Consider the following 23,589-nt stretch of genomic DNA (forward strand, 5'->3'; position numbering starts at 1 on the left):
ATAAAAAATCTCATGGCGTTTTTTGGTAGGTGGAAAGCAGACTCGATGGGCCAAATGGCGGCCTCCTGTGCTGTACAATTCTATGATAAAGAAAGAACTTGCATTTATACAGTACCTTTCACATTCTCAGGTCATCCAAAGAGCCTCATAAATAATAAATTACTTTTTGAAGAATAATTGTTGTTAACATAGGAAAAATAAACATCCAATTTGCATATAGCAAGTCCCACAAACAGCAGTGACCAGTTGATTTGATTTTGGTGGTGTTGGTTAAGGGGGAATGATGACCAGCATACCAAGAGAACTCCCTGCTCTACTTCGCATAGCGTCATGGAATCTTTTCGTCATCATCATAGGCAGTCCCTCGAAATCGAGGAAGACTTGCTTCCACGCAGAAAGTGAGTTCTCAGGTGGCTGTACAGTCCAATACGGGAATTACAGTCTCTGTCACAGGTCAGGCAAACAGTGGTTGAAGGAAAGGGTGGGTGCTGTATATGGTTTGTCGCATGCTCCTTCCACTGCCTGCGCTTGATTTCTGCATGCTCTCGGCGATGAGATTCGAGGTGCTCAGCGCCCTCCTAGATGCTCTTCCTCCATTTTGGGTAGTCTTAGGCCAGAGATTCCCAGATGCCGGTAGGGATGTTGCATTTTATCAAGGAGGCTTTGAGAGTGTCTTTGAGAGGGGTGGAATCTTTTACCCTCATCCAAACAAAGAAATGGGGCTTCGATTTAACATGATCTCCAAACAATGTCAACTCCTAACAATGCGGCACTCCCTCATTGCTGCACTTGAGTGTCGGCCTAAGCTGCATGCTCAAATCCCAAAGTGGGGTTTGAACCCACAACCTTCTGACTGAGAGGCAAGAGTGCTACCAACTGAACAAACTGAGCAGCAAGTTCTCCCAGTGCCTTGGCCAACATTCATCCCTCAACCAGCATCACCAAAAATAGATTTGTCATATCCTGTTCATGGGACCTTGCTGTGTGCATATTGGCTCCTGCTTTTGTTCACGTAACAACAGTGACTATCTTTTTTAAAAATTCATTGTGAAATTCCACGGTGTAAATGCACATTCTTTCTAATAAGGGAATTTTCTTCCCCTAAAGGATTAAAAGAATTGTGGAACATGTTACCAGGGAAGGCCAATATATACGTTTATAAATGGCTTTAAGAGATGCATTTCTGGAGAAAAAAGACATTGAGCTATTTAATCAGGTGGATTTGCCCAATGAAAAATTGATGGGCCTGGTCGGCCTGGTCCGTTTATAATAATTCTTGCTAACTATCTCTCATTTTTGTGCCTCCCTTAATAACTGCCAAATCCAAGGCAAGAGGGTCAGTCTGTAATTTGTAGATAATAAATCAGTTTATTTGCATTTTTCAGCCAATTTTAACTTGTTTATAATTTAGGTTAGACAGTCATTCTTCGTGTGCACGCTAGAAATGATTCAGATATTAGACTAACTCTTGCAGCAGTCAGCTTCAAGAGATTTCCCCCCCTGCATGCAGTCAAAGAGGGAGATTCAAAACAAACTAATTGGTTGTAAACCATCGTCTTACTACAGCCATAACAATTAACTCTTTGATCTGGGATGTTTATGGATAACTCTTAAACCATCTGAACTTCTCAAACCAAAGTCTATCCTAGAATCCACCTTTATTCCAGTGCTTCCCACTCCTTAGAGCAGTAAAAACAGCTGAGTTTGTTGCCTGTTTAATACCCTCTAACATTCACTGTGCCTGTTGTCCTGTTGGGATGATTTCCAATCAGAGTGTCAGATTGCCAACTTTACACCATTGCAAACAGTGAGATTTCTTTCAGGCTGAGTCTGCAGAGAAGAAAATGAGACAAGTCAAGGCAATGCACCGTTCAATGAATGGTTAAAACAGATAGATGCATACCAGATCTGTCAAATCAGAAATGGCAGAGTTGCATTGATCTCAAGGGTTTGCAGCCACTCCAGAGACTTGAGCACAAAAATCTAGGCTGACACTCCATGCAGTGCTGAGGGAGTGCCGCAATGTTGAAGGGTACCATCTTTCAGATGAAACATTAAACCGAGACCGCATCTACTCTCTCAGGTGAATGTAAAAAATCCCACAGCACTATTTTGAAGAAGAGCAGGGGAGTTATCCCCGTGACCAAGCTAATATTCATCCCTCAATCAACATAACTAAAACATACTACCTGGTCATTATCACATTGCTGTTTGTGGGAGCTTGCTGTGTGAAAATTGGCTTCTGTGTTTCCTACATTACAACAGTGACTACACTTAAAAAAAAGAACTTCATTGACTGTAAAGTGCTTTGGGACGCCCGATGGTCATGAAAGGCGCTATATCAATGCAAGTCTTTCTTTTCTTTCTGACTGTCTATTTCACACCAGATCTTCCTGCTTTTTAAAGGAGATGGTGCATATTGTACTGATGTACTACCCCTAATCAATCCATCTACTTTAAAGTAGTTTAAGATGTATTAAGGTGCACTGATGCCCCCTTTATGGTGCAGGATTATGTTTTTTTTGCGTGCTGTTAGAGGCATTCTGCAGTTTGAATGCTGTTAAAGGCTCCAAAACTCCCTCAGACACGGAGTTTCAGTGGATGCCTTTCTATTGAACATGCCGTGGTTAGCAAAGCTAAATGCTGGCATTTGGCATCGGGTCCTCCATTTGGTGGGTTTTGCACATCGCTGGCGACCTGAGCTCCTCCCCCTGGCATTGTAGGAACCCAACCACACTGACAAAACTGCAAATCTAGCTTTGCCCAAACTGTGGGCAGAAGCACCAACAGCAAGGTTCTTGTTTCAAAGCTGCATTTGCAGCTTCTGAGCTAGGGCACATGTGTGACGCTTACGTATGCTCAGTTTGCCTGTTGTTGACATAGGTGCGCACAGTGTAAAATGGTTTATTGAATTACTGAAGTGCTTCCATTCGGATCAAAAGTTTTTCTTTTATAATGTGCTTCCATTTGGGTGCTGTTTTCAGGGGCACTGCATGTCGTGCCTGGACTGGTATTGTAATAAGGTCAGACAATGGGGGGTGTTGAGCAACAGAGCCAAGCAAATGAAAATCTAGTTGATAGACAGTGGTTTGCTTAGTTTTATCAAGTATATTTGTTGTCATCACATTTTAACGCATGGTTTGGCTTATGATGTGCCAAGAAATTCCCAGTTGCTGATTAGAAGCATAATCCATTGAGTGTCAATCACTGATCCAGCTGCTACACATATTGTATCAAACCCCATAAGACATAGATTGCTTTCTGCTACATTTAAAGTTGTATTTTAAAACATTCACAATGGTGTGATTTGTTTGCCAATTTTTTTTATTATTGGTTAACCACACAGGAGGAAGGACAATATACAAATATTTTGAGTTAACCCTGCTTCAGTGGCTATTTCTACTATGACCTGCCACCCCTCCCTTCCTCCCTTTCCTCTTCGTTCTCTCTCTCCGCCCGTCTTTCTGGTTTTTCTGTCCTCATTCTCTCTCCCACTGTGTCTCGCTGTCTGTCTGTGTCTCTTACTGTGTCTCTCTCTCTCACACACACACACACACACACACTCACACACTCACACTCTCACTCTCACTCTCACTCTCACGTAATTGAGAACTCACAAAAGTTTGCACCCCTGGTGACCAATTCTTTTATATAGCTGTGGCTGTTTTAAAATTACTGTTCGGGGTTGGGGGAGGTAAACCTCACCTATATATGGCTCAGTTGTGATAAATACATAACTATTACACAACCAGGCACTTCATAAATTGAATCAGAATTTCCATAAGACTTTGTTATAAGGAATACCTGAACTGATTTATTTGTGCTTCGTCTAATTACTTGCGCTGCAAATTAATCTTAGTTATACAGAGACCTTAGTGGTAAAGTTGAGTTATAGCAATTTTGCTTTCATATCTGTGAAGGAATGCTTTTCTGCACTCACAAGTATGATATTTCCTTGAAACCAGGAGAATGTGGGTGCTAGCAGAATTGCAAGAGCTTCTTCTGTTCTAGAGGGCCAGTGTTCTGAAAGATTCTGGAAACCTCATCATCATCACAGGCAGTCCCTCGGAATCGCGGTAGATTTGCTTCCACTCTTAAAAATGAGGCCTTAGGTGGCTGAACAGTCCAATACGAGAACCACAGTCCGTCACAAGTGGGACAAATAGTTGTTGAGGGAAAGGGTGGGTGGGACAGGTTTGCCGCACGCTCTTTCCGCTGCCTGCACTTGATTTCTGCATGCTCTCGGCGATGAGACTTGAGGTGCTCAGCGCCCTCCCGGATGCACTTCCTCCACTTAGAGCAGTCTTTGGCCAGGGACTCCCAGGTGTCAGTGAACAATGAATATATAAATGCAAGTCTTTCTTTCAATGAATTTCTATAGCGATTCACTCATTTGCCAGGATAAAGATGTCTTGTAGTTCAAACTGATTTTTTTGGGGTAGTTCAACGCAGATTCCGTTCCTTATTAAGCAAGTCTGTTATTGTTGCAGTCCAACAGGCTAGCAGCAAACAAGGTACCAATGGGAGTAGTGACAACATTTGAGGATTAACTGTAGCCCCTAAGGATGTTGTAGCAGTACAGGGACCGGTCTCCGACTGCTACCTGTGCGTTCTGCAGTCGGAAGGCTTGAGTTGCACAGCTGCGCATTGCATTGTACTGGCCTGAGAGACTGTGAAGCGGCGAGAGATTGTGGAGGGATGTGATCGGGGCCCAGGAGAGGTGTAAGTTTGAGGCCAGGGGCCCAGGGGCAGCACGGGTCAGCCCATATTGGCGATTTGTGTGTGCACTAGGTCCATGCAGCAGAGCTGGTCTCCAGTCGTCATGGATACCCCTTGCCACTGGACCAAGACCTAGCTCTGTCAAGCCCGTGTGGTGGCTGGTGTGCAACAACCACAACAAGTTAAAGAAAATCCATGCACAGGCATCTTCCACCCTTCAGGATGTAGTTCGGGACTTGGAATATTAGGTCCTTCATTGAAACACCTGTGAACTCATCCCTTTTTGGCGTGGAAGCAAGTCATCCTCGCTTTGAGGGACTGCATATGAGTGAGTGAGCGTACGGGCCTGAGACCTCTATTTGTAGTGTAGCAACAGGCTTAGTGGCTAAATTCTCCAAACATTTGCAGTTTATTAGATTGCAGTTTCACTGCCCAAGCGGTGAAAGTAAAAACGACCCCCACTTTGGGAGTGATGGACGAGCAGGACTTTGTGCGGGACTGGATAATGCAATTACACTAAGCTATCAGGGTAGCTGCATAATTGCTTTTACTTACCCCAATTTTAGTAAAGTCTTTTTTTAACCTTACCAGAAGTCTGACCTGCCAAACCAAATGATACGATAAATGGTAACTGTCAGATGTCAGAGATGCTGTACACTACGAAATTCTATCCTAATAAATGTCCTAATGAACATTGAACTGGTTGTTCCCCATCTGCTGCCTGGGTCTGAGGGCTGGCAGTACCCACCCAATAGCTCACAGGGACATAATTACCGTCTATAAGTGGAAGCCAGTACAAAGCCAGTCCGGCCAGCCAAGCTACTAATACACGACGGCCCACTGAAGATTAACAGCTGTTTTCCCTTTGATTGGATTGTGTAATAGTTACCTTAGTTAATAATTGGATATGATTTCCTGGCTGTATAATTTGCGTTGAGGGTGTCATTTTTGCTGGCCTGTAGTTGAGGCGTTATTGAAGCAGAGTCTGTAATCCCATTAGTCAGCTGTCAGGATGGTGTTGGAGGAGGGGATGTCAAGTTGTTTTGCAATACACTCTCTCAGCCTGCCTCACTGGTAATAACAGGTAGGTTGGCATTTTTGGAAGGATGGAGGGAGGGGGAGAATCTCATTATTACAGCCTTTCTGCTTGGCAGCTGTGTTTGTTTTGTTTTTGCTCCTTTTAGATTTTTTTTGCTCCAAGATATCAGTAAGTTGAGTATAAATAAACAGGTTTGAGGCAGTGCCGATTTCATTTTGCTAATAAAAGGCCCTGACAACAATTGTGTCTTCTGCTAAACCGCCTTGTTTCCGAGTCAGAAGTTCAACAGTTCAAGTCCCACTCCAGAAACGTGAGCACGTAACCGAGGTTGATACTCCAGCGCAGGGCTGAGGAGTGCTGCACTGTTGGAGGTGCCTTCTTTCGGATGAGACGTTAAACTGAGGCCCCGTCTGCCCGCCATTATTTAAAGAAAAGCAGGGGAGTTAACCGCAGTGTCCCGGACAATATTTATCTCTCACTATACATAGCCAAAATACATTTTCTCGTCATTTCTCTCAATTTATTGGTACTTGTGCACAAATTGGCTGCTGCGCTTCCCTATGTTACAACAGTGACTTAGTTAGCTGTGACATGCTTTGAGACATCCTGTGCAAAGCACTGTCTAAATGCAGTTCTTTTTTGTGAAACATTCTCTTATTTTAACTGAGGGGGATCGTGCTTTTAATCCCAAAACAAACCAGCTCAATAAATAAGAGTAACAGTAGCTTTTGTAGGCATGATGGCTCCTTTCTTCAGTTACTTTTAAACGTTGAATTAATTATTTCCCCCAAATCCTCTGACGTGCTGAAGGAGGTGACTCCTTGCTGGGCTACGCTTCCAGGTTGATTTTCTCTCCCTCTCTCTTTTCCCATGTGTTTCCCTTCAGACAAGCTCACACCCTTCCCCTTCCTCCCCCTCCAGCAGTATCTGTCGTTCTCTTGTCTCTCCATTCCCAGAGCACTAGATTTCTCTCATTGAAGACAGACTTCTTGCCTTGCACATATCAGGCCTATAGTTGGCTCTGTTGGTACATCTCGGATTTTATTTTCCAACTGGGCCACCATTTGAAGCTTTGCAGATGAAACCCACCAAGTTCTCATTCTCTCAAACCCCTTCATCTGTTGACACTAGTGCTGGTAAGTCAGCTGGTCTGTCTCCTCCTTCACTTCTATTTCTTTCTCTCCTTTTTTTCCTCTCTCTTTCTCTATTAACTCACTTTCTTTATGTTTCTCTGTAATAATTTATGTCCACGTATTTATTGCTAGATGTTCTCAATATTTTTGTATCTCTTTCATGGCATGGTCCTGGTCACAGCTTCCTCCAGTTCAACATTGGCCTCCGCCACAAATTCTGCCCGTTTACCACTGACTTCACCGCACCCCCCACCCTGCGACTGTTGGGCTGAACCTGGCTGATTGCAAGCTTACTTCGGCAGCACCTTACCGCTGCCATACGATCTTTACCACCAAGAAGAACAAGAGCAGAATTGGCATGTATACACCAACACTTCCAAGTTTCCCTCCAAGTCACACACCATCCTGACTTGGACATATATTATCATTCCACAAATACAAAGGCAAAATGCTGCGGATCCTAGAATCTGGAATAAAAACAGAAAATGCTGGGAATCTCAGCGGGTCAGGCAGCATCTGTGGAGAGGAAGCAGAGTTAACGTTTCGGGTCGATAACCCTTCATCAGAACTGCAGTGTGTTCGGAAAGAACACATATAAAATCGTTGCTGGGTCAATGGGCCCAAGTTTCCACATGATTTGCGCCTGATTTTTCGGAGCAACTGGTGGAGAACGGACTATTTTAGAAATCGCAATTCTCCACATTTTTTTTTCTGCAGTTCTAGTCAGGTAAAACAGTTCTACTTTGGAACAGAATTTTTTCTTCAAAAGGGGGCGTGTCCGGCCACTGACGCCTGATTTGAAAGTTTCCACAGTGAAAACGTACTCCAAACTAAAGTAGAATGGAGCAAGTGAAGATTTTTGTAGAACTGAAAAAACCTGTTCTACACATTAAAAAATCAGGCGCAGGTTACAAATTAGGTATCCAGAACGAGGTGGGGGGGGGGGGGGGGGGAAGGAAAGTCATTAAATTCTATAATAAATCCTTATTTATACTTATACAAATATTATACAAATAAATCCAACCTGAATAAACATTTATAAGCAAAGAAAAGATTAAATAAACCATCTTCCTACCTGTGTGAAAGTGCTTCAGGCAGGCCTTTCAGGACCGAAGGCTGAACGGGCCGGCCCGAGACTTCGGGCAGGGCCCGTCCCCAGCACCAGATTTACAGGTAGGTGTCAAAAGCCCAGCGGGAGATCGAGAGCCAGCGGCAGTTGGTGAGAGGGGAGCGACCTGTCAAAAGCCCAGCGGGAGATCGAGAGCCAGCGGCAGTTGGTGAGAGGGGAGCGACCTGTCAAAAGCCCAGCGGGAGATCGAGAGCCAGCGGCAGTTGGTGAGAGGGGAGCGACCTGTCAAAAGCCCAGCGGGAGATCGAGAGCCAGCGGCAGTTGGTGAGAGGGGAGCGACCTGTCAAAGGCCCAGCGGGAGATCGAGAGCCAGCGTACCGGTGCAGCTACAGCGGGAGAGAAAGCAAAATAGAAGTAGAAAGTAATCAAAAAGTGACGTCACAGCCAATGGGGTAAGTGATTGGCTGGTGTTGGGTGAGTAGCTTTTCTTTTATTTTTTATATCAGTAAGTGAACTATAACATTGTTATTACCAATTTAAGGGTATCTAAGGTTAAGACATGGCAGGAGAGCTCAGTCATGTGATATGCTCCTCCTGTACCATGTGGGAACTCGGGGACACTTCCGGTGTCCCTGACGACTACGTGTGTGGGAAGTGTATCCGCCTCGAGCTCTTGACGGTCCGCGTTGCAGAATTGGAGCTGAAGGTGGATTCACTCTGGAGCATCCACGATGCTGAGAATGACGTGAGTATCACGTGTAGTGAGTTGGTCTTACCGCAGGAGAAGGGTCCACAGCCAGATATGGAATGGAAGACCAACAGGAAGAGCAGTGCAAGAAAGATAGTGCAGGAGTCCCCTGTGGTCATCCCCCTGCAAAACAGATACACTGCTTTGAGTACTGTTGGGGAGGATGACTCATCAGGGGAGGGCAGCAGCAGCCAAGTTCATGGCACCGTAGGTGGCTCTGCTGCAAAGGAGGGCAGGAAAAAGAGTGGGAGCGCGATAGTGATAGGGGATTCGATGGTGAGGGGAATAGATAGGCGTTTCTGCGGACGCAACCGAGACTCCAGGATGGTATGTTGCCTCCCTGGTGCAAGGGTCAAGGATGTCTCGGAGCGGGTGCAGGACATTCTGAAATGGGAGGGAGAACAGCCAGTTGTCGTGGTGCACATTGGTACCAACGACATAGGTAAAAAAAGGGATGAGGTCCTACGAAAAGAATTTAAGGAGCTAGGAGCTAAATTAAAAAGTAGGACCTCAAAAGTAGTAATCTCGGGATTGCTACCAGTGCCACGTGCTAGTCAGAGTAGGAATCGCAGGATAGCGCAGATGAATACATGGCTTGAGCAGTGGTGCAGCAGGGAGGGATTCAAATTCTTGGGGCATTGGAACCGGTTCTGGGGGAGGTGGGACCAGTACAAACCGGACGGTCTGCACCTGGGCAGGTCCGGAACCAATGTCCTAGGGGGAGTGTTTGCTAGTGCTGTTGGGGAGGAGTTAAACTAATATTGCAAGGGGATGGGAACCTATACAGGGAGACAGAGGGAGACAAAAAGGAAGCAAAAGCAAAAGACAGAAAGGAGATGAGGAAAAGTGGAGGGCAGAGAAACCCAAGGCAAAGAACAAAAAGGGCCACTGTACAGCAAAATTCTAAAAGGACAAAGGGTGTTAAAAAAACAAGCCTGAAGGCTTTGTGTCTTAATGCAAGGAGTATCCGCAATAAGGTGGATGAATTAATTGTGCAAATAGATGTTAACAAATATGATGTGATTGGGATTACGGAGACGTGGCTCCAGGATGATCAGGGCTGGGAACTCAACATCCAGGGGTATTCAACATTCAGGAAGGATAGAATAAAAGGAAAAGGAGGTGGGGTAGCATTACTGGTTAAAGAGGAGATTAATGCAATAGTTAGGAAAGACATTAGCTTGGATGATGTGGAATCTATATGGGTGGAGCTGCAGAACACTAAAGGGCAAAAATCGTTAGTGGGAGTTGTGTACAGACCTCCAAACAGTAGTAGTGATGTTTGGGAGGGCATCAAACAGGAAATTATGGGTTCATGCAATAAAAGTGCAGCAGTTATAATGGGTGACTTTAATATGCACATAGATTGGGCTAGCCAAACTGGAAGCAATACTGTGGAGGAGGATTTCCTGGAATGCATAAGGGATGGTTTTCTAGACCAATATGTCGAGGAACCAACTAGGGGGGAGGCCATCTTAGACTGGGTGTTGTGTAATGAGAGAGGATTAATTAGCAATCTCATTGTGCGAGGCCCCTTGGGGAAGAGTGACCATAATATGGTGGAATTCTGCATTAGGATGGAGAATGAAACAGTTAATTCAGAGACCATGGTCCAGAACTTAAAGAAGGGTAACTTTGAAGGTATGAGGCATGAATTGGCTAAGATAGATTGGCTAATGATACTTAAGGGGTTGACTGTGGATGGGCAATGGCAGACATTTAGAGAACGCATGGATGAATTACAACAATTGTACATTCCTGTCTGGCGTAAAAATAAAAAAGGGAAGGTGGCTCAACCGTGGCTATCTAGGGAAATCAGGGATAGTATTAAAGCCAAGGAAGTGGCATACAAATTGGCCAGAAATAGCAGCGAACCTGAGGACTGGGAGAAATTTAGAACTCAGCAGAGGAGGACAAAGGGTTTGATTAGGGCAGGGAAAATGGAGTACGAGAAGAAGCTTGCAGGGAACATTAAGGCGGATTGCAAAAGTTTCTATAGGTATGTAAAGAGAAAGAGGTTAGTAAAAACAAACGTAGGTCCCCTGCAGTCAGAATCAGGGGAAGTCATAACGGGGAACAAAGAAATGGCAGACCAATTGAACAAGTACTTTGGTTCAGTATTCACTAAGGAGGACACAAACAACCTTCCGGATATAAAAGTGGTCAGAGGGTCTATTAAAGAGGAGGAACTGAGGGAAATCTTTATTAGTCGGGAAATTGTGTTGGGGAAATTGATGGGATTGAAGGCCGATAAATCCCCAGGGCCTGATGGACTGCATCCCAGAGTACTTAAGGAGGTGGCCTTGGAAATAGCGGATGCATTGACAGTCATTTTCCAACATTCCATTGACTCTGGATCAGTTCCTATCGAGTGGAGGGTAGCCAATGTAACCCCACTTTTTAAAAAAGGAGGGAGAGAGAAAACAGGGAATTATAGACCGGTCAGCCTGACCTCAGTAGTGGGTAAAATGATGGAATCAATTATTAAGGATGTCATAGCAGCGCATTTGGAAAATGGTGACATGATAGGTCCAAGTCAGCATGGATTTGTAAAAGGGAGATCATGCTTGACAAATCTTCTGGAATTTTTTGAGGATGTTTCCAATAAAGTGGACAAAGGAGTACCAGTTGATGTGGTATATTTGGACTTTCAGAAGGCTTTCGACAAGGTCCCACACAGGAGATTAATGTGCAAAGTTAAAGCACATGGGATTGGGGGTAGTGTGCTGACGTGGATTGAGAACTGGTTGTCAGACAGGAAGCAAAGAGTAGGAGTAAATGGGTACTTTTCGGAATGGCAGGCAGTGACTAGTGGGGTACCGCAGGGTTCTGTGCTGGGGCCCCAGCTGTTTACATTATACATTAATGATTTAGACGAAGGGATTAAATGTAGTATCTCCAAATTTGCGGATGACACTAAGTTGGGTGGCAGTGTGAGCTGCGAGGAGGATGCTATGAGGCTACAGAGTGACTTGGATAGGTTAGGTGAGTGGGCAAATGCGTGGCAGATGAAGTATAATGTGGATAAATGTGAGGTTATCCACTTTGGTGGTAAAAACAGAGAGACAGACTATTATCTGTATGGTGACAGATTAGGAAAAGGGAAGGTGCAACGAGACCTGGGTGTCATGGTACATCAGTCATTGAAGGTTGGCATGCAGGTACAGCAGGCGGTTAAGAAAGCAAATGGCATGTTGGCCTTCATAGCGAGGGGATTTGAGTACAGGGGCAGGGAGGTGTTGCTACAGTTGTACAGGGCCTTGGTGAGGCCACACCTGGAGTATTGTGTACAGTTTTGGTCTCCTAACTTGAGGAAGGACATACTTGCTGTTGAGGGAGTGCAGCGAAGATTCACCAGACTGATTCCCGGGATGGTGGGACTGACCTATCAAGAAAGACTGAATCAACTGGGCTTGTATTCACTGGAGTTCAGAAGAGTGAGAGGGGACCTCATAGAAACGTTTAAAATTCTGACGGGTTTGGACAGGTTGGATGCAGGAAGAATGTTCCCAATGTTGGGGAAGTCCAGAACCAGGGGTCACAGTCTAAGGATAAGGGGTAAGCCATTTAGGACCGAGATAAGGAGAAACTTCTTCACCCAGAGAGTGGTGAACCTGTGGAATTCTCTACCACAGGAAGTAGTTGAGGCCAATTCACTAAATATATTCAAAAGGGAGTTAGATGAAGTCCTTAGTACTCGGGGGATCAAGGGGTATGGCGTGAAAGCAGGAAGTGGGTACTGAAGTTTCATGTTCAGCCATGAACTCGTTGAATGGCGGTGCAGGCTAGAAGGGCTGAATGGCCTGCTCCTGCACCTATTTTCTATGTTTCTATTTCTATGGGTTGGGTCAGGTCGGGGAGGGGAGGTTCGGTTCGGTTCGGGGCGGGGGGGGAGAGAGGGGGTGGAGAGAGAGGGAGGGGGAGGGGCGGAGGGAGAGAGAGAGAGAGAGGGGGGGGCGGAGCGGAGGGCGGAGGGAGAGAGAGAGGGAGGGAGGTGGGGAGGTCAGGTCGGATCCAGTCCAGGAGCGGGAACAGGAGCGCGGGTCGGGGAGGCGGGGAGCGGGAACAGGAGCGCGGGTCGGGTCGGGTCGGTTCCAGTCGGGGGGGCGGGTAGCGGGAACAGGAGCGCGGGTCGAGTCGAGAAGGAATTTCTTCTCCCAGGGGGTTGTGAATCTGTGGAATTCTCTGCCCAGGGAAGCAGTTGAGGCTAGCTCATTGAATGTATTCAAGTCACAGATAGATAGATTTTTAACCAATAAGGGAATTAAGGGTTACGGGGAGTGGGCGGGTAAGTGGAGCTGAGTCCACGGCCAGATCAGCCATGATCTTATTGAATGGCGGAGCAGGCTCGAGGGGCTAAATGGCCTACTCCTGTTCCTAATTCTTATGTTCTTATGGGTCAGTCGGGGGGGGTGGGGGGGGGCGCGGGTGTCGGGTCTGGTCCGGAGGCAGGGGGGGGGGGCGGGGAGCGAGTGTCGGGTTTGGTCGGGGGGGGGGGGGAAGCAGGAGCTGGCCGTGGGAGGAGCCTTATTCACGCAGCCCCAGTGAGGCCATTCAGCCAGGGCTAGGGGCTGCGTGCTTCGGGGCCCCCCCCACACAGTTCGGCGCCTGGAGCTACTGCACTTGCGTGCCCACTGTAGCGCGCATGTGCAGAGGTCCCGGCACTGTTTTCAGCGCAGGGACCTGGCTCCGCCCCCCCCACAGCTGCGCCGAGGGCCAGAGGACCTGCAAGTAGGTGGAGAATACCGAGGATTTTTTTAGGCGCACTTTGTGGCGCGAAAAAAGGGCGTCCAGGTCGGGACTGCGCCGTTCTAGGCGCGTGTGGAAACTTGGGCCCAAAATCTTGGAATTCCCTAACACCATTGTGCGAACATCATCACCACAAGGACTGCAGTATTTAAGCAGACCCACCATCAGCATCAGGACAATTAGGGATAGGAATTAATCCGGCCTTGCTAATGTCATCCACATCCTGAGAAGAAATCTTTTTTTTTTAAAACCTTGGTGAGCTTTAAGCTCCATATTCTGACCATCAATATTTCATACTGCCACCTCTGCAACATCACCTTAGATCCTCCGCTACTTGAAACCTTTATCCCCATCTTTGTCAGCTCCAGACTCCTTGTTGGCCTCCCATCCTCCATAAACTCCAGCTTGTCCAAAACTCTGTCAGATATATCCTGTCCTGCACTAAGCCTTGCTCGCCCAATTTAGCTCCGTCATCACTGACTACACTTGGTTTCCGTCACCAACACATTCGGTTCAAAATCCTTGGCCTTGCCTAGAAAGGAAATCAAACTGTTCCCACTAGCTCTACAGTATGCATATTTACTGTAGAAAGTGTAAGTTTGAAGTAGTACAAGATGACAAGGTGAAGATGATTTCCAGACATTAATCTCATCTCAGTTTTGGATTACAATGAAAAAAACTAACTAGCTGTGGTTGCGAGGCTTATTACATCATCTGGACTTCAGTTTCCATTATTCTCTGTTGTATATTTCCTCAAAGCCAATTCATAAAAATAATTACTGGCACTTCTCCCCTCCATACAAAAAAAACAATGTGTTTTTCGTGGACTATAAGGCCTATTACTGTCACACTGGGGGTTGGTTGAAAGGGTGGTGCTTCTTTATGTAATTTCAAATGCTCATGAAAGAGCAGCTCAGTTTTCAAAGCTGGAATGTAAGCAAAAAATGTAAACTCTCTTTCATGTAGTTAGTACAGCTATAGATAACAAATCAAAACAAAATACTCTCTCTCAAAAGCCATTTTCTTGTATAATTTAATGTCAATTATGTTAGTGTTTGTGTCGATGCATGATGTTTTTTATCCAAGCGTTGTAGTGTAACCTGTTCTGGTGAACGGTCTGAGGAGGACTTTGTGCTGCTTTGGCTTCACACTGGCTTGGATATAGGAACTTTTAAACAATTTAATGTTAACCGAGAAAGTTCCTCTCATTAGGAGATGGCAGTATCGTAGAATCATAGAATGATACTGCACAGAAGGAGGCCATTCGGCCCATCATACCTGTGCCAGCTCTTTGAAAGAGCTTTCCAATTAGTCCCATTCCCCTGCTGTTTCCCCATAGCCCTGCAAATTTTCCCCCTTCAAGTATTTATACAGTTCCTTTTTGAAAGTTATTATTGAATCTATGTTGACCACCTTTTCAGACAGTGCATTCCAGAGTATAACTCGAGTTTCTTAGATTACCTATTTCAAATATTACATTAGTCTTTTTAATGTTCATTAATTGTAGGGATTTAATCGCATTCCTCTAAAGCGTACCTTTGTTTGTTGAAATCTTTAAAAATGATTTTCCTTTTCTAAATTAAATCTGATTCTAGAGAGAATAACCATCCTTGACTCAGCCAGCCCCCAATGGGCTCTGCTGCCTCTTGGGGTCAGATACAATGCCAAACACAACTAAGGAGATTGGTGTAAAAATTGAATTGGACTGGAGTTGAACATCAGGATTGCATCCACCTTCTGGAATAGCAAAACTGTTCATCTGTTTTAAATTAGAGGCTTCTTAAAAAATATTGAGTATTATAGTTGCTCTCCAACCGTGTTTTTCAAGTTTCAGTTTCTCTGAATTTATCTCATCCAATCATTGAACAAGTTCCAATTCTGTGTACCGTGGAGTAATAAGGCACACACTTGTGGCTGCAGCGTCTCGGGCAGTGGGATCCCAACTTCATCTGTCCGATCACTAAGTGGCAGTGCGTAGAGACCCAGTCATTTCCACAAATTGGAACTCTGGTTGATGCTCAGGCGCCTCTTACTGCCTGGGTTACAAAGAAAACACTGAAAACCAGGGAGTGGCATTTGAGCAGTTTTAACAGTTATCTAAATCTCCAGAAGGGATTACAACCTTTAAATCTTTTCCCTGCTACCTGTCACTGCGTATAACTGGTTTTCAATTTCAATGAGTGTCAGCTTGGCTCAGTGGCAGCACTCATTTATTGTTTGGTCATATATCTTTTAGTTTCCTGTTACTTTGGTGCTGTATGAGTTGTTCTGTTTAGAGCTTTGCTGCTGGAGTGGAACAACAACTTTCATTTATATAGAGCCGTTAACATAGCAAAACGTCTCAAGGCACTTTACAGGAGCGTTATCAAACAAAATTTGACACCAAGCCACACAAAGGGATATTGGGGCAGATGACAGGTTTTAAGGAGCATCTTAAAGGAGGAAAGCGAGGTTAAGGGGTTATAGGTCCAGAACTTAGGGCCCGGCCGCCAACGGTGGAGCGATTAACATTAGGGATGTGCAGGAGGCCAGAATTGGAACAACGCAGGGGATGGAATCACGCATTGAGTGTATTTGCTTTGTTGATGAAACTACTTTCATTGAGAAGCTGAGTAACCTTAGTCGTAAAGATAAAATGGGGAAATAGAATTGTGTTTTAAAAATCAGACTTTTGTGGTCAAGTGTGCATATTTCCTAACAGGCCACTCAAAAACCAAACTGTCCAGTCCAATAACAGTCCGATACCTCTATATGCAAGCATTTTATCATTGCCATTTTTGGGGAATTGTACTATACCAACGTCTCGGCCACTTTCTCCTTTTTGCTACTCCCACTCTCTGCCGATCTCCTTCAGCTGCAGCCAGAAATTGAGGCAATGATTCCCGTGGCAATTCCCACCATAAACTGGGTCTCTGCTGCCTGTGGACCAAGATAAATTGGCCTTTGGGAGAACTGAACGAGTGTCATCAGCTGCCTTTTTATAACATGAAAGCATCTTAAAACTGTTTCCAGTATTTGAGTAGTCAAGAACGAGGGGCCACAGATACAAGACTAAATGTAAGAGATTTAGAACAGAAGGCAGGAGAAACTGCTTCACGTAAAGAATTGAGAGGCTGTGGAATTTAATTCCAGGGTGAGTAGTTGAGGCAGAAACTACGTCAGCATTCAAGATTAGATTGGAGAGGTGGATGAAAGAATAGGGGTTAAAGGGATGTGGGAAAAAGCAATTAGAACTGTTTGCTTGTGTGGAGGGGGAAAGACCGACATGAATTTGTTGGGCCGAATGATCTGTTTCCATTTTGTAACTTCTGTGTATTTCTATGTTTGATACACTTGCCCTGCCTCATTCCCATCACAAAGCTGTACACATATTGTGTCTGCCCTGTATTCCCAGACGTGTGGCAGCTGGTGACCAGCCATCCCAAGAGGCCAAGAGCACCCGGCAGTGCAGCTGGCTGGACAGGGCTAAATTCTGCTATTGTTGCTTTGTGGAGGTGCCTTGTTTTGAGGATCATAGTCTGCAAGAGGCTCTTTCGGTCTATTTTATAAATGAGCTATAAAATTGCTAACAGCACAACTGAGCTTTTATAATGTGCATCTCTGTAACATGTAACATGTAAAAGAGAAACGACTCATCCATTTTCATTCCAAGTTGGCACCTGAATGGTTATTGTCAATGGACACTAGTAATGCAACTAAGTTTCAGTAGTATCTTCCCTTTGAAAATGCTTTTTATTTGTTAAATAGCATATTACAAATAGGGAGATAGGACACTAGTATACAACTTTTGCCGCACCTCAGCCACAATCTCTCGCCGCTCCTCCGCCACAAACATTCGCCGCACCTCCACCACGATCTCCCACTGTTCCTCCTCCACGATCTCTCGCCGTTCCTCCTCCACGATCTCTCGCCGTTGATCTCTCACCGCTCCTCCGCCACGATCTTTCGCCGCTCCTCCGCCACAAAACATTCGCCGTATTTCCGCCACGATCTCTCACCGTTCATCTCTTGTCACATCTCAGCCACGATCTCTCACCGCTCCTTCGCCTCAATCACTCGCCACACCTCCGCCATGATCTCTTGCCGCTCATCCGCCCCAACCTTCCTGCTCCTCCGCTGTGCCTGGGCCTCGCCGATGTTCCTGCCCACGCTTTAACTAGCAACCTGGGCCTTGATGACGTCACCCAGTCGCCCACCTCGAATTCGTCGCACACTTGGGATGACTTGCTCTGAGAAGTTATGATGAACTTTTATAAAACACTGGTTCGGCTTCAACTGGAGTATTGTGTCTAATTCTGGGTACCGCACTTTAGGAAGGATGTGAAGGCCTTCGAGAGGATGCAGAAAAGATTTACGAAAATTATTCCAGGGATTTTTTTTTATTCGTTCTCGGGAAGTGGGCATCATTGGCAAGGCCAGCATTTATTGCCCATCCCTAATTGCCCTTGTGGAATTGCGGCAAATGAGGGTACGGGGCCCAGAAGAGCCAAAGGCCCAGGGGTAGCACAGGCCAGCCCACACTGCGATGTGTGTGCGCACTAGGTCCATGCAGCAGAGCTGGTCTCCAGTCGTCCTGGTTCACCCTTGCCACTGGATAAAGGCCTAGATCTGTCAAGCCTGTGTGGTGGCTGATGTGCAATGGTCACCCCACGTTAAAAAAATCCACCCCTGGAGTTCAGGACTGGAATATCGGGTCCTCCATTGAAACATCTGTGAACTCATTCTTTTTGGTGTGGAAGCAAGTCATCCTCGTTCGAGGGACCACCTATGATGATATAACTAACATCATTTATTTTTAAATTTTTATTCTTTTGACTCTTGTTTGGGTTTAATTCCATAGGTGTCATCAGAAATATTCCCGATAATTATTTTTCTGTGTGTGATCCCTTTAAGGGGCTGCACTGAGCATTCAAAATACTCCGCAAATGGGGTTTTTTGCATTGAAGAACCGGCTGCACAGCTTAAGTGGTCATCATTCCTCGCCAATATGAGTTGCTCTCACCATTACAACAACAACTTGTATTTATATAGCGCCTTTAACATAGTGAAATGTCCTAAGGCGCGTCACAGGAGTATTATGCGATAGAAATATGACACTGAGCCGCATAAGTAGAAATTAACGCATGTGACCAAAAGCTTGGTCAAAGAGGTATGTTTTAAGGAGCGTCTTGAAGGAGGAAAGAGAGGCGGAGAGGTTTAGGCAGGGAGTTCCAGAGCTTTGGGCCCAGGCAACAGAAGGCACGGCCACCAATGGTTGAGCGATTATAATCCGGGATGCTCAAGAGGGCAGAATTAGAGGAGCACTGATATTTTTGGAGGGGGGGGGGGTGCGGAAGGTTTGTGGGGCTGGAGGAGATTGCAGAGATAGGGAGGGGCAAAGCCATGGAGGGATTTGAGAATTTTGAAATCGAGGCGTGTAGCCAATTAGTCCATGGAAGGCATCATAGGCATCCTTACTTGACTTCCACACACACATGGTTCTGAATAGTAATCGGGAGTGTGAACCCAGGCTGATTTTTTTTTCCTCCCCCCATGTCGCAGGAGCCACTGAGACCAATTAACCCACCCCAACTGCTACCAGAACCGAAATCAGAGCTAACTCTGTACAGTCTAGGAATCTGGGACCTCGGATTTGTGTGGCTTAGTGCTATACCTGGCGTTGTCTTTACTCATCAGGCCATTTAATTGTTGGATACCAAGATCCAAAGATCTTCAACTCCTGTCTCTCGAGCTTCAGTGGAATGCTATATACTGCACGCACTGTATTCGCAACCATCAAAATAATGAATTTGATGAGTTCATAGATTATGGCAATAAATTATCACAAGCTTTGAAAACAGCATTTCTTTGAGTGTTGAGTTTCCTTTGTACCTGCTAACAACTAAGTGTTTTTTGTCTCTCTCAACCGCAAGAATGTAAGTGCCTGAAATTATAACCGAGAATGTTATAACAAAGATAAAACAATAAATCATCAAAGAACATTACACTTGTCACCTTGTAAAAAATATACCGTGTGCCAGAATCAATATGGTGTTGATCCGAGGCTGAGGTACTGTTCCTGTTCTTCTTCAGTAACACTGTTCATCTTCAAAAACAGATAATTTCAATTTTTTTTCCCAATAAATTTTGGGTTCATGAAGAACAGAGATATTGGGCCCAAGTTTCCACATGATTCGCGCCTGATTTTTAGGAGCAACTGGTGGAGAACGGACTATTTTAGAAATCGCAATTCTCCACATTTTTTTTTCTGCAGTTCTAGTCAGGTAGAACAGTTCTAGTTTAGAACAGAATTTTTTCTTCAAAAGGGGGCGTGTCCGGCCACTGACGCCTGATTTGAAAGTTTCCACAGTGAAAATGTACTCCAAACTAAAGTAGAATGGAGCCAGTGAAGATTTTTGTAGAACTGAAAAAACCTGTTCTACACATTAAAAAATCAGGCGCAGGTTACAAATTAGGCGTCCAGAACGAGGTGGGGGGGGGGAGGGGAAGGGAACTCATTAAATTCGACAATAAATCCTTATTTATACTTCTACAAATACAAGAGAGAGGGGGAGGGAGGGAGGGAGGGAGAGAGAGGGGGAGGGAGGGAGAGAGAGAGAGGGGGAGGGAGGGGGAGAGAGAGAGGGGGAGGGAGGGGGAGAGAGGGAGGGGGAGGGAGGGAGAGAGAGAGAGAGGGGGAGGGAGGGAGGGAGAGAGAGAGAGAGGGGGAGGGAGGGAGAGAGGGGGAGGGAGGGAGAGAGAGAGAGAGGGGGAGGGAGGGAGAGAGGGGGAGGGAGGGAGGGAGAGAGAGAGAGGGGGAGGGAGGGAGAGAGAGAGAGGGGGAGGGAGGGGGAGAGAGGGAGGGGGAGGGAGGGAGAGAGAGAGAGAGGGGGAGGGAGGGAGAGAGAGGGGGAGGGAGGGAGAGAGAGGGGGAGGGAGGGAGAGAGAGGGGGAGGGAGGGAGAGAGAGAGGGGGAGGGAGGGAGAGAGAGAGAGGGGGAGGGAGGGAGAGAGAGGGGGAGGGAGGGAGGGAGAGAGAGGGGGAGGGAGGGAGAGAGGGGGAGGGAGGGAGAGAGAGAGAGAGGGAGGGAGGGAGGGGGAGAGAGAGAGAGAGAGAGAGAGAGGGGGAGGGAGAGCGAGAGAGGGGGGGAGCGGGTGTCGGGTCGGGTCTGGTCGGCGGGGGTGGGGGGGAGCGGGTATCGGGTCGGGTCTGGTCGGCGGGGGGGGGGGGGGAAGCGGGTGTCAGGTCTGGTCCGGAGGCAGGGGGGGGAGCGGGTGTCTGGTCTGGTCCGGAGGCAGGGGGGAGCGGGTGTCGGGTCCGGTCGGGGGCGGGGTGGGGGGGAGCAGGAGCTGGCCGTGGGAGGAGCCTTATTCACGCAGCCCCAGTGAGGCCATTCAGCCAGGGCTAGGGGCTGCGTGCTTCGGGCCCCTCCCACACAGTTCGGCGCCTGGAGCTACTGCACTTGCGTGCCGACTGTAGCGCGCATGTGCAGAGGTCCCGGCACTGTTTTCAGCGCAGGGACCTGGCTCCGCCCCCCCCCACACAGCTCGTGCTGGCTGCGCCGAGGGCCAAAGGACCTGTAAGTAGGTGGAGAATACCGAGGATTTTTTTAGGCGCCGTTTTAGGCGCGAAAAACGGGCGCCCAGCTCGGAGGGGCGCCCGTTTTTTTTCTTGTGGAAACTTGGGCCCATTGTGCTGGATCGTAGAATGTTTTGCAACGATAAACCTGCAGAAATAGGCACTCGTGTCAACTATGTCGTACTAGTTAGCTGTAAGGGAAATTTCCCCGTACAGTACTGACCTAACATTATGCCCCATCTGCTTCTGCATTATTTAAATTTTCTTCTGCTCTCTGAGTCTCAACGCTAAATTAGTACCAATTAGTGCTCAATGATGGACGTGTATCAGCTTCGGGCTTGTGTCCACTTGGAACCTGGTTGAGACTCGCCCAACCTACTTACATGCAGGATCTTTGTCACCAACATATAGAAATGTCGGTGCTAGATCTGCTTCCAGGTCAGTGCATGTTCATAATATCCACTGTGCCTTAAGCAACAGGTGACTTCACCTTTTTTACCTGTTCACCTTCACCTGTTTAATGCACATAAGTTTGGATTGTCCTAAAGTATTTTGCACGTCGTCGCAAATATAGTCAAAAGGACTATGAACTCCAAAAGAGGATAAATTGTGCTGTTTTCTTGCAAACGAACACAAGGGGTCAACAACTTCAGTGTGGCTGGTCAGGTGGTCTTGTTCTCCTTTTTGAATAACTTAACCCATTTCTTATTTCAGCAGGACTGTCAGCTTTCCTGTAGGCCACCGTCAAATAAAACACTTATGAAAGAGAAGGGGCTTCGTCTGCGAGTGGAGCTGGGCACATTTCTATTGGGAGTTACCTGACTGATTCTCTTGTTTCTTTCTTGCAGAATAATGCAGATCAGATCGGGTTCCAGGTTGGCGGAGGTCTAACTGCCCTTGAGCAGATCCTTCACGTTGTGAATGCCGTTTCCAGCCCTAACATTGCTCCTCGGATTCCAGTCAAGTTAGTATTTTCTACCAAAACAATTTGCTTGCTATTAAGAATGAGTAGTTCTACAGTGCTTATTTTCTTCTGGATAGAAAGAGCCAGGCAGATGGGACATCACCTGTGATGAGTTGTTAACCAAGGCCTGGTCAGCCTTTTAAGATGGACGTAAAATATCCCGTCGCACTATCCAAGGAAGAGCAAGGAGTTGTTCTGGCCAATGTTCCTCCCTCAATCAACACCACCAAAAACAGATTAACCGTTCAATCATCTCATTTGTTTTTTGTGGAACCCGCTGTGTGCAAATTGGCTGCTAAGTTTCCCTATAGAACAGTGACTGCACTTGAAAATGTAATTCATTGGATGTAAAGCATGGCGAAACATCCTAAGGACTTGATAAGGCACTATATAAATGCAAACTCTACCTTCTGCTCTTTAGATGAGCAATAGGCAGAAGGGGCTTTCAGTCTTTTGGTCTGGGCTAGCTCTGCAGTCAGTTCTGAAAGTGAAATGACAGTGTAAAAACATACTGTGCTACATAGCCTCATAAAGAATTCACTTGTTTTTTTCATGTTCTTGCCCAATGCATCATTGCTCAATTAGCTTCCTGTTCCCAACTCTCTCGATCTGGTTGCTAGGTGCATGAAAATGGCTAAATATTTTTTTTGCTCCTTTCCCTATAGGAAATACATAAGTACTACTTATCATCTTTCCTTGACTTTGTGCCACAGTCATTAGAAATTTGACATATGAGCAGTAGTTGGTGCAAACGAATTGGAGCGCTAGCATTCTGTTCCAGTGTGAGACAATGGTTTTACATCACTTACGTCAGTTCAAACTAATGTCCATCTCTTAGTGTCACCTCTCTAACCCCTCCCCATCCATACGAACCCTTGGCTTTACCATCAAGTTAATTACTGTTGCCATCCTTGTCCTTGTGTTCAAATCCCTCCATGGCCTCGCATCTCCCTATTTCTAATATCCTCTGAGATTTGTGCGCTCCACCAATTCTGGGCTCTTGCTCATCCCTGATTTTCTTCACTGCACCATTGGCGGTCATGCCTTCAGCTGCCTGGGCGCTAAGCTCTGAAATTCCCTCCTTAAACTGCTCCTCTCCACCTCTCTCTCCTTTAAGGCCCTCCTTAAAACCTATCTCTTTAACCAAGCTTTTGGTTACCTGTCCTAATATATCTATGTAGCTTGGTGTCAATTTTTATGATAACGCTCCTGTGAAGCGCCTTGGGATGTTTTACTGCATTAAAAGTGCTATATAAATGCAAAATGTTGTTGCTATTACAGCTACAGTGTCATTTTACATAGAATTAAAATCTTCAAATAATTTTCCAAAAGGATTGAAAATAAGAGGTTTAAGTTGGTGCAACACCATCAGTTTGATTGGATTCAGGCAGCTATCTGCCATTCTGCAGTGAATTCTTGACCTTGTCTGAGTCATTAAAGGAGTAAATTCCCAATGGCTGTAAGGGAAGATCAATGGGCAACTCATCCCAGCCTACTCAGGGTTGTTTATAGAGTCGGGTTTGTTTCTTGGCCAAGCAAAATAATCTGACTTTTATTTTCCATCACCTACACAATGGGTATGTTTGTAAATAAAAACTTGAGAATTATATT

The 23,589-nt window shown here is 46.0% G+C and overlaps 1 protein-coding gene and 1 long non-coding RNA gene across 3 annotated transcripts in view; one reads left to right on the plus strand and one right to left on the minus strand.

Moving 5' to 3' along the window:
* scaper (S-phase cyclin A-associated protein in the ER) overlaps positions 1-23,589 on the plus strand; it is a 393,511-nt gene that overhangs the window by 238,312 nt on the left and 131,610 nt on the right. For both annotated transcript variants that reach the window (XM_070865008.1, XM_070865007.1), the window contains one exon: positions 21,863-21,978. In XM_070865008.1, coding sequence (XP_070721109.1) covers positions 21,863-21,978 — 116 coding nt within the window. The remainder of the gene's footprint in view (positions 1-21,862; positions 21,979-23,589) is intronic.
* Positions 1-23,589, minus strand: part of LOC139234084 (uncharacterized) — a 58,363-nt gene that overhangs the window by 21,612 nt on the left and 13,162 nt on the right. The gene's annotated exons all lie outside the window — the stretch shown is intronic.

Source organism: Pristiophorus japonicus, chromosome 21, assembly GCF_044704955.1.
Source record: "Pristiophorus japonicus isolate sPriJap1 chromosome 21, sPriJap1.hap1, whole genome shotgun sequence".
NCBI classification, from domain to species: Eukaryota; Metazoa; Chordata; class Chondrichthyes; family Pristiophoridae; genus Pristiophorus; species Pristiophorus japonicus.